Source organism: Cetorhinus maximus, chromosome 3 (assembly GCF_964194155.1).
Source record: "Cetorhinus maximus chromosome 3, sCetMax3.hap1.1, whole genome shotgun sequence".
Taxonomy (NCBI): domain Eukaryota; kingdom Metazoa; phylum Chordata; class Chondrichthyes; order Lamniformes; family Cetorhinidae; genus Cetorhinus; species Cetorhinus maximus.
The window spans coordinates 7,832,395-7,850,816 of NC_135881.1; the positions used below are offsets into that span (position 1 = coordinate 7,832,395).

General features: G+C 44.4%; 1 protein-coding gene across 2 annotated transcripts in view; it reads right to left on the bottom strand.

Annotated features, from left to right (window-relative positions):
• Positions 1-18,422, bottom strand: part of recql4 (RecQ helicase-like 4) — a 74,321-nt gene that overhangs the window by 28,195 nt on the left and 27,704 nt on the right. For both annotated transcript variants that reach the window (XM_078536259.1, XM_078536265.1), the window contains 5 exons: positions 11,740-11,871; positions 10,170-10,322; positions 6,434-6,526; positions 4,179-4,315; positions 1,986-2,069 (listed from right to left, as the gene is read on the bottom strand). In XM_078536259.1, the coding sequence (XP_078392385.1) occupies positions 1,986-2,069; positions 4,179-4,315; positions 6,434-6,526; positions 10,170-10,322; positions 11,740-11,871 (599 nt within the window). The remainder of the gene's footprint in view (positions 1-1,985; positions 2,070-4,178; positions 4,316-6,433; positions 6,527-10,169; positions 10,323-11,739; positions 11,872-18,422) is intronic.

Below are 18,422 nucleotides of genomic sequence, written 5' to 3' on the forward strand. Positions count from 1 at the left end.
CGTAGGGATCGTTCCTCCGGGACACCCTGGTCCACTCTCCATCACCCCCTACTCCTCAACCCCCACTTATGGCACCTCCCCATGCCCACGCAGAAGATGCACACCTGCCCCTTCACTTCCTCTCTCCTCACCGTCCAAGGGCCCAAACAATCCTTTCAAGTGAAGCAGCATTTCACTTGCATTTCCCTAACTTAGTCTACTGCATTCGTTGCTCCCAATGCGGTCTCCTCTACATCGGAGAGATCAAACGCAAACTGGGCGACCGTTTTGCGGAACACCTGCGGTCTGTCCGCAAGAAAGACCCAAACCTCCCTGTCGCTTGCCATTTTAACACTCCACCCTGTTCTCTTGCCCACATGTCTGTCTTGGCTTGCTGCATTGTTCCAGTGAAGCCCAACGCAAACTGGAGAACAGCACCTCATCTTCCGACTAGGCACTTTACAGCCTTCCGGGCTGAATATTGAATTCAACAACTTTAGATCTTAAACTCCCCCTCCCCCATCCCCACCCCGTTTCTCCACCCCCACCCCCCCCCCTTTTTTTTCAATAATTTATATAGATTCTTCTTTCCCCACCTATTTCCATTATTTTTAAATCTAAAACTAAAACCTTGTTAGTCTTTCCACCCCACCCCCACTAGAGCTGTACTTTGAATATCCTGTCTTCCATTCTTAATTAGCACTTTTCTTAGACAAATATCACCACCTTCAACACCTCTTTGACCCTTTTGTCTGTGACATCTTTTGATTATCTTATCCTATCACTGCTTATCTCCACAATCACCACACCCTCAACGTCTCTCTTCGCCCCCCCCCCCCCCTCCCCCCCCCCCCCCCCCCCCCCCCCCCCCCCCCACCCACCCCACCCTTAAACCAGTTATATTTCTCCCTTCTCCTAACTATGCTTCAGTTCTGCCGAAGGGCCATGAAGGCTCGAAAAGTTAACTGATTTCTTCTCCGCCGATGCTGCCAGACCTGCTGAGTTTTTCCAGGTAATTCTGTTTTTGTTTTGGATTTCCAGCATCCGCAGTAGCTTTTAGCTTTTTGTTTTCATCTCCAGGAAGGTGCATTAACACAACAAGGTTAAGAATCACGCTCGTGGAGCGTTAGAAGGATCTACCCATATAGGGGTTAAGAGAAACTTGATTTGTTTTATGACAGGGAACGACCTTTACTCATCTCCTGACCCATATTTATCATTAATTGGGAAATCCAGAAAAGGAGCAGCTAACACTGGTGACAGAAGTTTCAGAACTAAAGGTTCTCACTGCCCAACGGCTTAAAGCAGCAAACTATAAAATTAGAAGTTAATTCTTGGTTCTGAAGTTAACACTTGCGAGGTGTAATGTCATTTGAAATTACCCAGCTGTACAAGGGACACAACACATTTCAACAGCATATATATTTTTTTAAAACCAAGATATTTTCTAAGAAGTGCTTTTGAAATACTGACAATCCCTTCCTTCAGCATCAGTATTCAGCAGGTGTGCAGTGGAGTCACTATTTGCTTCCACGCTGATGACAGGGCTGCCACTGATCTACGTGTTTACATTTAAATGATATTGGCTGGCATCTGTGGCCCAAAAAAAAAAAAAACAACTTTTCTCCAGGTCGTAAGATAAAACCGACATTCACGTATACAGGGTGACAGAAGTAATAGGGATTCTTTCCACGCAAGACGCTTAAATAAATAGATAAAATCACTTGGGTACGGCCTGAAAGGGTGGTGGAAGCAGATTCAACAGTAACTTCAAAAAAGGGAATTAAATACTTGTAGTAGTAGCATTTGGAGGGCTAGGAGGATAATCAAGGAAAGTGGAACTAATTTGATAACTCTTTCAAAGAGCCAGGACAGACATGATGAGCTGAAGGGCTTCCTTCGGTATTGCACTTTTCTATATACAGGTCAAAGAACATTTGCAAAGAGCTCAGTTCGTCATTCTCCATATTCAATGGCCACAATGAACCACTAAGTCTCCAGCTGACCTTAGCAACAGCTGCTTCTTTCTGTGTCCTAGTCATACTGGAATGGATACAAACGGCCTTGAGATTGGCAGGAAGTCCCGATACCTGTAGGAAATGTACAAAATAAATATGCAAAGTCAAGTGATTTCTTGCCAATAATCTGATACCTGGGTACAATTCTAAAGGGGGTGCAAGAGCAGAGGGACCTGGGGGTATATATGCACAGGTCATTGAAGATGGCAGCACAAGCACGGTTAATAAAGCCTAAGGCAACTTGGGCTTTATAAATAAGGGCATAAAGTACAAAAGGAAGGGCACAGAGAAGAATGTTAAACCCGTATAAAACACTGATTCAGCCTCAACTGGAGGACTGCATCTAGTCCGGACACCACAGTTTAGGAAGGGTGTGAAGGCATTAGAGGGTGCAGAAAAGATCCACGAGAAAAGATCCCCCTGGAACCATAGTTATGAAGATAAACTGGAGAAGCTGGGACTGATCTTGGATAAGAGAAGATTGAGAGATTTGATAAGAGGTATTCAAGATCATGAGGGGTCTGGACAGATAGGGATAAACTGTTCCCATTGGTGGAAGGATCGAGAACCAGAGGGCACAGATTTAAGGTTACTGGCAAAAGCAGCAATGGTGACAAGTGTTTTTTGTGCAGCGAATGGTTAGGATCTGGAATGCACTGCCCGAATGTGTGGCGGAGGCAGATTTGATCAAGGCTTTCAAGAGGTAATTGACTTCTGAAAAGGAAGAATATGCAGGGCTATGGGGAGAAGACAAGGTGGGTCTGGCACTAGGTGAATTGCTCCTGCACAGTGCCAGCATGGACACAATGAGCTGAATGGCCTCCTTCTGTGCTGTAACCATTTAGTGATTCTAACATGAATTCTTACACTGCATACTGTTTGTGATTCCTTCTGAGAGAAACAAAGTACACTCACACCTGATACACAGTAAAGACAATAATTTACATTTCTACAGCGCTTTTCATGATTTCAGAACACCCTAAAGCACTTCAACACCAAGTATTTTTGTAATTTTGTTTTTATATTCTTTCACTGCATGTGAGCATCACTGGCAAGGCCAGCATGTATTGACCATCCTTAATTGCCCTTGAGAATTAGGGTGGTGGTGAGCTGCCTTCTTGAACCGCTGCAGTCCACATGGTGTGGGTACACCCACAGTGCTGTTAGGGAGGGAGTTCCAGGATTTTGACCCAGCAACAGTGATGGAAAGGCGATATATTTCCAAGTCAGGATGGTGAATGACTTGGAGGAGAACTTCCAGGTGGCGGTGTACCCATGTGTCTGCTGCCCTTGTCCCTCTAGGTGGTAGGGGTCATGGAGGTGCTATCTAAGGAGCCTTGGTGAGTTGCTGCAGTGCATCTTGTAGGTGGTACACACTGCTGCTACTGTGCGTCAGTGGTGGAGGGAGTGAATGTTTGTGGATGTGGTGCCAATCAAGCGGGTTGCTTTGCCCTGGATGGTGTCAACCTTCTTCAGTGTTGTTGGAGCTGCACTCATCCAGGCAAGTGGAGAGTATTCCATCACACTCCTGCCTTGTGCCTTGTAGATGGTGGACAGGCTTTGGTGAGTCAGGAGGGGAGATACTCATTACAATGTTCCCAGTCTCTGACCTGCTCTCGTAGCCACAGTATTTATATGGCTAGTCCAGTTCATTTTACGGTCAATGGTAACCCCCAGGATGTTAATGTGAGGATTCAGAGATGTAGTTACTATTGTAATGTGGCCAACACAGCAGCCAACTTGTGTTCAGCAAGATCCCACAAACAGCAATGAGGCAAATGACCAGATTTTACACTTCTGATGAAAGACCTCTCGATAAATGCTGCCTGATCTGAACATTTCCAGCATTCGCAGTACTTCGCCCTGGTATCGATTTAGTGACGTTAATTCAGGGATAAATAATGGCACCAACACCTCACACAGAGAGCTGGCAGTTTAGGTCTGTGATTGAGATGCCATTGAAAGGGGACTGGTACAGCATCTGGTTATGGGGGTGAAATGTACTTCGTTATCTGTTTAATTAATAGTTAGAACAGAACTGGAGTCCTGACTGGTTCTTTTGGGTTTTACTAACAGGTGCTGTGTCTTTTTTTTCTAAATTTGAGAATGTAGCCAGGGCTACTCCTTAAAAACTAAATGGGTATAAAAGAAAACTAGAAAATAAGAAACTGAAAAACTCACCTGGTCATCCATCAGCGATACGAGAGGTGAAATCACCAGGGTGATGCACTTTGACCTCTTGGCGTACAGGTATGCAGGTAACTGGTAGCAAAATGATTTCCCCATTCCAGTGGAGAGCACAACCAGAGTGGAAAGACCTGGTTTGGGGAAGGGAACAGGACAAACATCATAGGAGAGGGTCAGGAACCTGAAAGCACTGTAGTCAACAACAACTTGGACTTTTAATCAATTGCTCGAGTTGAAGTCATTTCACATGTTGAAGCAGGGGAGATGAGGCATTTTAAATTGCAAAGCATTCATGGAATCAAGAATTGAGGACAGATTAGAATCTTTGTGCTGATAGACTTTCCTTCTCCTTCCTTCTTGCAGCTTCCCCATTCAGTGCCCATACCTTTCCTTTCTCTGGCTGCAGAACTTGCAAGTTCACAGCCTTGATTATCATTCAGCCCCTCCGATAAAAGTATAAGACCCAATTCCTCTCAAACAGTAGTAAGTCTAGCTACCCCAAAACATTTCAGCATTCTGCCCCTTCCAAGCCTCTGTATCTTAACAGCTCTAATATCATTCCATAACCCTAACTCCCCAATCACCCTCATGGTGGTTCCACAATGTGCTGATGACCAAGCCCCAACCAATTGTCCTGAGCTCATTAATCCCAGATTTCCATCCCCGATTATCCATTGCCCCCAGAAACCTATTACTTCCAAATGCTTAGATGCGCTGCTCCCAGATCCTACTTTCCCCCTTCTCAGTATGCACACAGCCAGAATCTGTCTCCAAGCTACCATCATCCTCTATCGCCATACCAATTCTCCCACACACCAAGTTTACCTCCCAAATCCCAATACTCTCTGACCTTGCAAACTCCCTCCCACTCTCTATTCAGACTCTCAGATTCCCTTCCAATGCCCTGATACTGGCCATAGCTTCCCACTGAGCCCTAGGCCATCTCAAACATGCTCTGCTCAGTTTTTAGGTGTCTAATGAAGTGTAACCAGTGGGTCCTCAAAGGAAGGTGGCCAACATAATAAAGGAGAAGTCTGTTGTCTTCAATTACCTTAACGTGAAGCCAGGAGTAGGAGTTCCTTCCTTTTCTGGCTCTACAGCAATACTGCAGGATGCTGTAGGCCCACACCCACCCATCTCCTGCTCGCCTCACCTCCCCATCCACCCTGCCACACCCCAGACCTACCCAGGGGGGCTGCTGCTGGCTCTGAGTAATCTCCTCCAAACTGAAGATCAATACCAGGATGTCTAATTGATGTCTGTAGCTGACTGGTACCAAATAGATGAGACCGGAGGTGGAATTTTGATCAGACCACAGGCTCATCTTTGGGAGCACAGATTGCTCCCTGTGCTTATTTCAAATCAGCAACAGCACTTCCCCAGTTCCCCAACCAGCCACCCATCCCCCTCCCCCCTCGTGCCATACACCACCGCAGGCACCCACCGCCTCCCCCCTCGTGCCATACACCACCCCAGGCACCCATCCCCCTCCCCCATCGTGCCATACACCACCTCATTATCTCACACTTAGAAAAAAGGCAAGACATGGAATTGAGATAGAGGTAAACAAACATCATAATCTCATAATATTGTGCAATAAAATTTTATTTCTATTATAAATCACTGCAAACACCAGAAATATATCAGCATGTACATTCTTTAAAAAGCAGAATTTATTGATCACTGGCATATATTTGCAGAAATTAAAAAACAAAATCTGCAAATAAAACTCTTACAGATTCCAAAGCCCTAAACATGTCTCTGGTGCCTGAAGAATCAGTCCATAAGTAACTCTCCCTAATAGCACCAGCTTCTCAATCAATACAGAAGTGATTACACAGTATAAATCATTCACCTGATGTTAAGGGAGAGTGGAGAGTACCCACCATAAAAGCAGTGTGCACAATTACTAGGGTTGACAAGGGGAGATTTAATGAAGGTGCTCAAAATTATATGGAGCTGATAGGGAGAAACCGTTCCCACTACCAAGAGGATCAGTAACTAGAGGCCACAGATTTGAAATGATTATCAAAACAAATAAAGGAGGTTTTTGTTTACACAAGTTGTAATCTACTGCCTGAAAGTATTGAATCTATTTCCACACGCTAAGTTCCAAAAGGGAATTGGTTCCTTTCTCTGCTGTATGATACTATGAACTTAAAAGAAATTTGGAGGGGCTGCACCTACTATTGCTATCAGTTATACTCAAACGCAGTCTCACAGCCTGAACAATTCCCTTCCTCACATACCTGATAAAATCCTCATCACGGTTAATTCCTGTCCCGGTCTGAATGAACGGTACCCGAGCTCTGACAGAGCTTCACGGACCTCTGTTGGAGTAGCTGACCAAGAGAGTAAAACACAATTAATTAAAATGAAGTGCAACCTAAATCTTTACTTTTGTGTCATCAATGGCTCAGTTGGTAGCACACTCGCCAATGAGCCAGAAGGTTGTGGGTTCAAGTCTCACTCCAGAAACATGAGCAGAAAAATACAGTTGACACTCCCTGTAGAGTAGAGGGAGAGCTGCACTGTCAGAATTGCTGTATTTCAAATGAGGAATAAAACTGAGACATCATATGCTCTCACGAGTTGATGCAAAAGATCCTAAAGTGCAGGGGACATATCGCTGGGATCCTGGCTAATGTTTATCTCTCAATCGACACTGCAAAAACAGATTTCCTGATCATTATCACGCTGCTGTTCATAAGATTTTGTGTACAAATTGACTGCTACATTTCTTACATTGTAGCACTGATGACATTTAAAGTGCTTCTTTGGGACGTCCTGAAAGGTGCTATAGAAATGCAAAACTCTTTATTTCTTACGTTTACTTCATTTTTCCAAGACACAATAGTCCGCCTGATTGGCAACCTATCTACCACTGGCAGACAGTGGCAGAAAGTGTACCATAGTGTGTACCAGTATCTACAAGCTGCACTACAGCACTCGTGACTCCTCCCTCAGCACCTTCCAAACGCACAACCTATACCACCGAGAAGAATAAGGGCAGAAGAATCATCGGAACACCACAACCTGCAAGTTCCCCAAGTGTGGCACCAAGCAGCCCTAGCAAAACTGGAGTCAATGGGAATCAGGGAGAAGACTCTCCACTGGTTGGAGTCATACCTAGCACAAAGGAAGATGGATGTGATTGTTGGAGGTCAAACATCTCAGCTCCAGGACATCACTGCAGGAGTTTCTCAGGGTAGTGTCTAAGGCCCAATCATCTTCAGCTGCTTCATCAATGACCTTCCCTCTGTCATAAGGTCAGATGTCCTAATGCAGCAAGACCTGGACAATGTCCAGGCTTGGGCTGACAAGTGGCAAGTAATATTCATGCCACACAAATGTCAGGCAATGACCATCTCCAACAAGAGAGAATCTAACCATCACCCCTTGACATTCAATGGCATTACCATCATTCAAATCCCCACTATCAACATCCTGGGGTTACCATTGACCAGAAACTGAACTAGATTAGCCATATAAATACTGTGGCTACAAGGGTAGGTCAGAAGCTAGGAATAATGCGATGAGTAACTCACCTCCTGACTCCCCAAAGCCTGTCCACCATCTACAAGGCACAAGTCAGGGCTGTGATGGAATACTCCCCACTTGCATGGATGAGTACAGCTCCCACAACACTCAAGAAGCTGGACACCATCCCACTTGATTGGCAACCCATCCACAAACATGCACTCCCTCCACCACCAATGCACAGTAGCAGCAGTGTGTACCATCTACAAGATGCACTGCAGCAACTTACCAAGGCTTCTTCAACAGCACCTTCCAAACCCATGACCAGGACAAGGGCAGCAGAGACATGGGAACACCACCACCTGCAAGTTCCCCTCCAAGCCACACACCATCCTGATTTGGGAATATATCGCCGTTCCTTCTCTGTCACTGGGTCAAAGCCCTGGAACTCCCTAACAGCACTGTGGGTGTGCCTACACCACATGGACTGCTGTGGTTCAAGGCAGCGGCTCACCACCACCTTCTCAAGGGCAACTAGGGATGTGCAGCCAATGCCTAGCCTGTGAAGCCCACATCCCGTGAAAGAATAAAAAGTAACAAACCATTCAGACTTGGAAGTGTATCACCATTCTTTCTAACCGTCACTGAGTCAAATCCTGGAACTCCTTCCCTAAAATCACAATGGGTGTACCCATACCACATGGATTGTGGTGGCTCAAGAAGATAGCTCACCATCACCTTCTCAAGGGCAATTAAGGCTAGAACATAAATGCTGGCCTTGCCAGCAATGCCCACATTCCATGAACAAATGTTAATATATATATATATTTTTTTCTATAAATAAGAGCTTTGCTCTACCTCAGGCAGTATTTACTCTGTTCTCTTTGGTTTGGTGTGAAGCCATCTCCCACTTGTGGCAGGAGATCTCAACAAAGAAAAAATACTAAGCCTTAATCACTTGCATTTCACATTTTTCATTGTTTTGATCCCTACTACTTGCTCAGCAATTCTGATTTTTCAAATTAATGGTTTTCAGCATAAAAATGTTCACTCAAGTTGTCACTAACTTAAACGAATATTCTCATATATAAAGAATAGGAATTAATGTTTTTGCTTTAATAAATGTATATTTTCCCTAAGATAGAACTGTTACAAACTACGTATAAATTAAGTTGAGGATAGAACAAACCTGGAATCAACAGGCATTACCCAGCTCTCATACTTCTAGTCCTGAGCCAAGTGACAGCAAACAGCTAGCACTGCATGTACTCTGATCTTAATGGAGCTGCAAATATTCCAAAATCCAGAATTCATTCATAGGAAAATAATTAAAAGGAAGATAAAGGGTCAGGGGAAGTAGAGAGTCCTTGTTCATTAGTCACCAAAAGTTAGCATGCAGGTGCAGCAAGCAATTAGGAAGGCAAATTGTACGTTGGCCGTCCAAATCTCCATTGCAAGGGGATTTGAGTACAGAAATAAAGATGTCTTGCTGCCAATGTATAGAGCCTTGGTGAAACCACAACTGGAGTACTGTGTACAGCTTTGGTCTCGGCATTGAGGTAGATGATCAGCCATGTTCTAGTCGAAGGGCAGAGCAGGCTTGCCCTTCCCATGTTCCGAGAGAGGACGGAAGAGAGCATGCTGGAAAATGCAGACATTGGCAGCTTCATTCTCAACCATCCCTGCCTGCCACCCACCATCTTCCTGTCTGAGGGACTGCAGGCAGTAGTTGCTTCATGACAGCTGTGTAAACTACAGAACATGTGTTATTCTAGCTTCATGTTTGTTTTTGGAGGGCGGGGGTGGGGAGAAGAGACAGACATTCACTTATTCATTCAGAAGCTATAACAAATCTCCTGAGTTATATTACATTGCAATAGCTTTATTTAGTTACTGGCTACAGAATAGGGAAAGTAGCTAACTGCTCTATGAAATAGTCAGAATGTGTTTTAAATTAGTACTACCCATAATAATAAGCTAAGGCAGCCCGACAACCAAGCACTACACAACGTAAAGCAGTCCCTCCGCAGCATCGTCTTGCTCCTTGCAGTGCTGCACATGTATGTCAAAGACGGAGATGAAGAGCATCTCAGAGGGTTATTAGTGTTTGGAATTCTCTTCCCCAGTAGAGGCTGGATCATTGAATATTTCCCAAAGTTGAGTTAGACAGATTTTTGATCAACAAGGGAGTCAAGGGTTATAGGGAACAGACAGGAAAGTGGTGCTGAGGGCATAACTTCATTAGTCATGATCTCATTGGCTGGCACAGTAGGCTTGAGGGGCTGAATGGCCTACTTCTACTCCTATTTCTTATTTGACGTTCTCATGCTCAAACATGCCACGTCCTCCAGGGTTGGTAATGGAGAAAATGTCAACGATATGAAAAAAAAAACGATTTTTTTTTTTTGTTTATACAAGCTTCACATGCACCTTCTGGTGAGGAAAGCTTACATAGACTGGAGTGGGGAGGGGAGGGTTTGTTTGAGACTCTGGTAGATGTCATACCTATGACCTTTCCATCCTCTCCAAGCCTGTACAGAGGTTCCATGGGTGGAGGAGCTGCTGGCTGCTCGAACGTGGGGCGCACCGAGTTCAGTAGGACTTCAGCACCAGGCATCGATTCAAGCTGTTCCCTTGTATTATCTGGAGCCGAGATACCTGCAACGAAGGTGGGACAGCCAAGAACATTCCCCTGGTTATAGCAAGAACAAATAACTAAAACATCACATTCCTGGGTCACTGATTAAGGACCAGTTTTCACAGTCAGCAGCCATAAATAGTCATTATAAAACATTTTTTAAAAAGGGTCAATTTTAAGTGCTTCTGCCTGGCCAGGAAATTGGCTCATGGTTTACACCCCACCCAGTTTTCATTTCTAATGACACATTAATAGAAGAACATCGGGGGAAATTTTAAAACTGACGCACAGTCTAAATTACAGGCACGGAGGAGAAACTCTAGGAAAACGGCCCAAACAGGGGCGGACCGGCCTCATCGGAAATTGGGAGGTTCCCCCGACTGCCCCTATGAATGGTTCCATAGTGCTCACTATCGACACCCTCCTCTGCTGGGAAAAATCCTAAATCCTGTCAGGGGAGTCAGTCCACTTGTGCATCCTTGAGAACATTACCTGCCCTCTCCACACACAGAATGTCATTCATATTACAGCACGTTTAGCAGCCTCTGTTCCAAATTGCAAGTGGCAGCAAGTAAACAGGAAAGCTAATAGAATGTCATCATTTACTGGGAGGGGAAATGAATACAAAAGTAGGGAGGTTATGCTTCAGTTGTACAGGACACTAGTGAGACCACATCTGGAGTACCGTGTACAGTATTGGTCACCTTATTTAAGGACGGTATAAATGCATTGGAAGCAGATCAGAGGTTTACCAAACTAATACCTGAAATGGGCAGGTTGCCTTATGAGGAAAGGTTGGACAGGTTAGGCTTGTATCCGCTGAGTTTAGACGAGTAAGAGGCGACTTGATTGAAACATGTAAGATCCTGAGGGATCTTGACAAGGTGGATGTGGAGAGGATGTTTCCTCTTGTGGGAGAATCTAGAACTAGGAGTCACTATTTCAAAATAATGGGTCACCCATTTAAATTGGAGTCGAGGCGAAATTTTTCTGAGGGCTGAGTCTTTGGAACTCTCCTCGTGTAAAAGCGGTGGAAGCAGTGTATATGGATATTTTTAAGGCAGAGGTGGATAGAATCTTGGTAAGCAAGGGGGTGATAGGTTATCAGGGGTAGGTAGGATGCAGATTTGAGGTTACTGTCAGATCAGCCATGATCTTATTAAATGGCAGAGCAGGCGCGAGGGGCCGAATGGCCTACTCCTTGTTCGTACGACCAATTGAGCGAGTTAACATTTGACATTAGTCGTGTTATCATTGAACTAGGTCAGCAGGAGCCTATCCCTCCAACCCCCACACACGCAATGCATTTTAAAAGAAGTGTTTGTTTATTTTCTTTGCTCCAACCTCTTCCTTTACGTCGCACGATTCAAAGTCAAATTGTTTTTATTGAAAATTGAACAACTTTTCCTTGGTCAGCATTCCTCAATGCCCTCTTACCCCTCGCAGTGCTGCACAAGGATGTCAACCGTGCCACCTCCTCCAGAGTTGGTAATGGAGTAATGTCATTATCTGTCATCTCTGACGTTTCCACTTTCTCCTCAGGTACTGCTTTAAACCCAGTGTTAAGTCCTGAGGGAAGGAATGACAGACAAGGTTGCTGCGCTGTTCAGAGATGAAATGACGTAAAGCATCACCAACATTGTAAGCTCTCCAGTCTAGAAACAAGCAATAACATTCAGCAGAGTTACAGCACTGTACAATCTGTCCTGACACAACCACTTCCATTAGCTATTGTTACCATACTGTAAAAGTTCAGTCCAGAGATAAGGCATAACAATAAGTGTGAATTAGCATTAGGGCTAAGGACACTACTGAGTTAACATGGGAAGGAGTTTGTCATCTTGTGACTGGGGAAGGGGGTAGGGAGACTCTTTGGTATTACTGACTGTAGACTAACATTAGAACACCTCCTCCCTCACTTTCTTGAGTCTCTGCCAGTCAGTAGTCCGAACAGTGAAAGTACACAGAACTGTGAGGAGGACAGTGATCACTTTCAAGAGGACAAAGACAGGCTGGTGAAATGGGCATACAAATTGAAGATTAAATTTAATGCAGAGAATTGTGAAATGATTCTTTTCAATAGGAAGAATGAGGAAGGGCAATATAAAATAAAGTGTGCAGGAGCAGCAGGACTTGGGTGTACATGTGCACTGAGCATTGAAGGTAGCAAAACAGGTTAAGAAAGTTATTAAAGCATACACAGTACAGGACTTTACAAATAGGGGCATGGAGTACAAAAGCAAGGAAGTTATGATGAACCTGTATAAAACACTGGTTCAGTCTCAACTGGAGTAGTGTGTCCAATTCTAGGCACCAGACTTTAAGCTGTGAAGGCAATAGAGAATCAAAATTGTTTTAGCGCAGGAGGCCATTCAGCCCATCATGTCTGCACCAGCTCTCCGAATGAGCATCTCGCCTAGTGCCATTCTCCTGCCTTCTCCCCATAACCCTGCAGATTATTTGAAAAGAAACAATCATCTAATTCCCCCTTGAATGCCTCGATTGAATTTGCCCCCACCACACTCAAGCAGTGCATTCCAGACCCTAACCACTTGCTGTGTGACAAAGTTTTTTTTCCTCATATCACTTTTACTTCTTTTGTCAATTACTCAAAATCTGTGCCCTCTCGTTTTCAATCCTTTCATGAGTGGGAACAGTTTCTCCCCATCTACTCTGTCCATACCCCTCATGATTTTGAGTTCTTCTACCAAATCTCCTCTCAGCCTTCTTTTCTCCAAGAGAAACAGTCCCAACTTCTCCAATCTCTCTTCATCTGGAACAATCCCGGCAGATTGGAGGGTGGTAAATGTAACCCCGCTATTTAAAAAAAGGGAGGGAGAAAACAGTGAATTACAGACCGGTTAGCCTATCAGTAGTAGGGAAAATACTAGAATGTATTATAAAGGATGTGATAACAGGACACTTAGAAAAATATCAACTGGATTAGACAAAGTTAACATGGATTTATGAAAGGGAAAACATGTTTGACAAACATACTGGAGTTTTTTCAGGATTTAACTAGCAGAATAGATAAGGGAGAACCAGTGGATGTGGTGTATTTGGATTTTCAGAAAGCTTTTGATAAAGTCTCACAGAAGAGGTTAGTGTGCAAAATTAAAGCACATGGGATTGGGGGTAATATATTGGCATGGATTGAGAATTGGTTAGCAGACAGGAAACAGAGTAGGAATAAATGGGTCTTTTTCGGAGTGGTTGGTGCTGACTAGGTTACCACAGGGATCAGTGCTTGGGTCCCAGTTATTCACCATATATATCAATGATTTGGATGAGGAAGGCAAATGTAATATTTCCAAGTTTGCTAACGGCACAAAACTTGGTGGGAATGTGAGCAATGAGGTGGGTGTTAAGAGGCTTCAAGGTGATTTAGACAGGTTGAGTGAAAGGGCAAATACATGGCAGATGCAGTATAATGTGGTTAAGTGTGAAGTTATCCACTTTGGTAGGAAAAACAAAATGGCAGAGTGTTATTTAAGTGGTGATAAATTGGGAAATGTTGATGTACAAAAGGGACCTGGGTGTCCTTGTACATCAATCACTGAAAGCAAGCATGCAGGTGCAGCAAGCAGTTAAGAAGGCAAATGGTATGTTGGCCTTCTTTGCAAGAGGATTGGAGTACAGGAGCAAGGATAGCCTACTGCAGCTGTACAGGGCCCTGGTGAGACCACACTTGGAGTGTTGTGTGCAGTTTTGGATTCCTTACCTAGGAAAGGATATATTTGCCATAGAGGGAGTGCAGCGAAGGTTCACCAGACTGATTCCTGGGATGGCAGGATTGTCATATGAGGAGTGAGTGGGTCGACTAGGCCAGTATTCACTGGAGTTTAGATGAATGAGAGGGGGATCTCATTTGAAACATAAAATTCTGACAGGGATGGACAGATTGGATGCAGGGATGATGTTTTCTCTGGCTGGGGAGTCTAGGACAAGGGGTCACAGTCTCAGGATACAGGGTAGACCATTTACAATTGAAATAAGGAGAAACCTCTTCACTCAGAGGATGGTGAACCTGTGGAATTCTCTACCTGAGGCTGTGGAGGCCAAGTCACCGAATATATTTAAGAAGGAAAAAGAGATAGATTTCCGGACTCTAAAAGCACCAAGGGGCATGGGGAGAGCACAGGAGTATGGTGTTAAGACAGCCATGATCATATTGAATGGCGGAGCAGGCTTGAAGGACCAAATGACCTACTCCTGCTCCTTGTTTCTATGTTTCTATAACTGAAGTTCCTTATCCCTGGAACCATTCTTATAAACCTCCTCTGCACTCTCTCCAATGCCTTCCATCCTTCCTAAAATGTGGCACCAGGAACTGTACGCAATACTCCAGCTGATGTCTGACTACTGTCTTATACAAGTTCAACATTCCTCCTTGCTCTTGTACTCCATGCTCCTATTAATAAAGACTAGGATACTATGTGCTTTATTAACTGCTTTCTCAATCCTGTTCTGCCACCTTCAAATAACTTATGCACATACACACCCAGGACCCTCTGCTCCTGAGCCCCTCTTCAGAATTGTACCCTTTATTTTATACTGTCTCTCCATGTTCTTCCTGCCAAAATGTATCACCTAACATTTCTCCACATTGAACTTTATCTGCCACCGATCCACCCACTCCACCAACTTCTCTATGTCCTTTTGAAGCTCTACGCTGTCCTCCTCACAGTTTACAATGCTTCCAAGTTTTATATCATCCGCAAATGGTGTACAGGCCACAATTTCAACAAGGTCTAGGTCATTAATATACATCGAGAAAAGCAAGGGTAACAATTCCAATCCCTGGGGAACTCCACCACAAACCTTCCTCCAGCCCGAGAAACATTCATTAACCTTTACTCTGTGTTTCCTGTCACTCGGCCAATTTTCTATCCATGTTCTTACTGTCCCTTTTATTTCATGAGTTATAACTTTTCTCAAGTCTGTTGTGCGGCACTCTATCAAATGCCTTTTGTAAATCCATGTACATCACATTAACAGCATTGTCCTCATCAACCCTCTCGGTTACCTCTTCAAAAAACTCCAGCAAGTTAGTTGAACGCTATTTTCCCTTAAGAAACCCATGCTGGCTCTCCATAATTAACCTGCATCTGTCCATGTGACTATTAATTCTGTCCCGAATTATAGTTACTAAAAGTTTTACCATCAGTGAAGTTAAACTGACTGGCCTGTAGTTGCTGGGCTTATCCTTACACCCTTTTTTTGAACGAAAGTATAAATGTTTGCAATTCTCCAGTTCTCTGGGACCATCTCTGAGTCTAAGACAGACAGAAGAGTTATGGCCAGTGCCTCTGCAATTTCCACTCTCACTTTCCTCGGTATCCTTGGATGCATCTCATCTGGTCCTGGTGCCTTGTCACCGGGTCTAGCAGTGCCTCCTTTCTCACTGGACTGAACACACTGTAGAAAATTCTCCTGAACACACTCTAGGAACTCTTGCCCCTCTCTGCCCTTTACACTATCTACTACTGCCCTAGTCTATACTTGGATAATAGAAGTCCCCCATTTTAACTGCTCCATAACTTTTGCACCTCAGAAGGTGCAGAAAAGATTTTGAGGACTGTTCCAGGAATAAGGCACTTCAGTTACAAGGACAGATTGAGCTGTATTCCTCAGAGAAGAGAAGATTAAGAGATAATTTGATAGAGGTGTTCAAAATCATGAGGGATCTGGGCAGAGTAGATAGTGAGAAACCGTTTCCATTAGTGGAAGGGTCGAGAACCCAGAGGAAATTGATTGAAGGTGATTGGCAAAAGAATCAACCATAGCATGAGGAGAAACTTTTACACAGCGAGCGATTAGGATCCGGAAAGCCCGGCGAGCGATTAGGATCCGGAAAGCCAGGCGAGCGATTAGGATCCGGAAAGCCCGGCGAGCGATTAGGATCCGGAAAGCCCTGCGAGCGATTAGGATCCGGAAAGCCCGGCAAGCGATTAGGATCCGGAAAGCCCGGCGAGCGATTAGGATCCGGAAAGCCCGGCGAGCGATTAGGATCCGGAATGCACGGCGAGCGATTAGGATCCGGAATGCACGGCGAGTGATTAGGATCTGGAATGCACTGCGAGAGATTAGGATCTGGAATGCACGGCGAGTGATTAGGATCTGGAATGCACGGCGAGTGATTAGGATCTGGAATGCACTGCGAGAGATTAGGATCTGGAATGCACGGCGAGTGATTAGGATCTGGAATGCACGGCGAGCGATTAGGATCTGGAATGCACGGCGAGCGATTAGGATCTGGAATGCACTGAGTGTGGTGCAACAGATTCACTTGAGGCTTTCAAAAGGGAATTGGATAATTATCTGAAGAAAGGAAAATAGAAGTGCTATCGGAAAAAGGCAGGGAAGGGGCGGTGGGACTAGGCGAATCACACTGGCAGAAAACAGACACGGACACAGAATGGCTGCAATGTTCAGCCTGCAATGATTCCATTATATGATTTTACAAGTTATGTCCAGTCCCCTCAGATTGGAGGATCTGTAAACACTGCTTCCAGCAACCTCCAAACAGGTACTTTTTTTTTCTTCTATTAGTTCAGGGTCAGCAAGGAGGAATATTGAGACTGAAGGCCTGTTAATTAATACTTTTGGATAGTAGTCAGGAGGCTCTGAAGATACTGGCCATTATCGTCAATAGTCTGTCCCCAATTTTGGATGGACACTATTCCAAGGAGAGTTCCTCTGAAGATAATAGATGTTATCATCACCTGAATCTTCATTTTCCCGTGGGGTGTGGGCATCACTGACAAGGCCAGCATATGTTGCCCATCCCTAACTGCCCTTGAACTGAGTTCGACCATTTCAGAGGGCAGTTAAGAGTCAACCACATTGCTGTGGGTCTGGAGTCACATGTAGACCAGACCAGGTAAGGATGGCAGATTTCCTTCCCTAAAGGACACTAGTGAGTCAGATGGGTTTTTACAACAATCGATGATAGTTGTAATGGTCACCATTACTGAGACTAGCTTTCAATTCCACATTTATTATTCAATGCTGGGATTTGAACCCATGTCCCCAGAGCATTATCCTGAGCCTCTGGATTACTAGTTCAGTGGCATTACTACTACACCATACTGGCCCCTGGGTGGGGAAAACCAGAGGGGACTAACACACGGTCAGAGGAACAATCCATCCCACAGTTTATGGACCAAGTGTAATGACTTCTTCCTAGATCTTCAGTTTTCTGTAACTTAATATTTGAATGTTTCAAGTTGGGTTCCAGTGGCTGTTTGTGTCTATATTCCACCTCAGACTGTAAACCACAGAATTGGAACTGCATGTATGAAAAATAGACTGCAACTAGGACATGTGTTTGCAACATGTTCTACCACCTTTCCCTTACTGACAAGCTGCAACAGCGTGAGAAACACTCACCTACCCATTATTCAAAAGGGAAAAAAGACGTACAGGCACAAACTGCTTCCTTGTCTAGTTGCTAAACAGCGTCCTTACTCTCACCACCCTACCCCTAATCAAAACAAAACATATCTGCTTTGCAGGTCATCTCATATATGTAATCTATGTACGAGGAAGTAGCTGCTGAAGACCTGAGATTACACATCTCTAATTCAATTACAGCTTAAGTTTTTCATTTGCTTCATCGGTTCCAGCAGACACAAGCTTAGCCACTCTCAACCCATCTCCAACAGGCACAGGTAAAATGGTGTGCAGATTGCTAGTAAATTCACATTAGGAGGCCATTAGGTTGTCATATAAACACATAATTAAGGGCAGGAGTAGGGCATTCAGTGCCTGGAGCCTGCTCCATCATTCAACAAGATCATGGCTGATCTGATTGTGGCCTCAACCCCACTTCCCTTCTCACCCCCTATACCCTTAGATTGTTGACTGACGAGGGAGTCAATCTAACTCAGCCTTAAAAGTATTCAACGACTCTGCCTGTACCACTCTCTGGGAAATAAGAGTTTCACAGACTCACGACCCTCAAAAAACTTCTCCTCATCCCCCGTCTTAAATGGGCACTTATTTTTAAGCTGTGTCTAGTTGCTCTCAGCATCTACCCTGTCACCCTAGGGAGGCATCCATCTAACCTGCACTACAATCAGTCACCGCAATTGGCCTCATGGCAACAACCGATACAT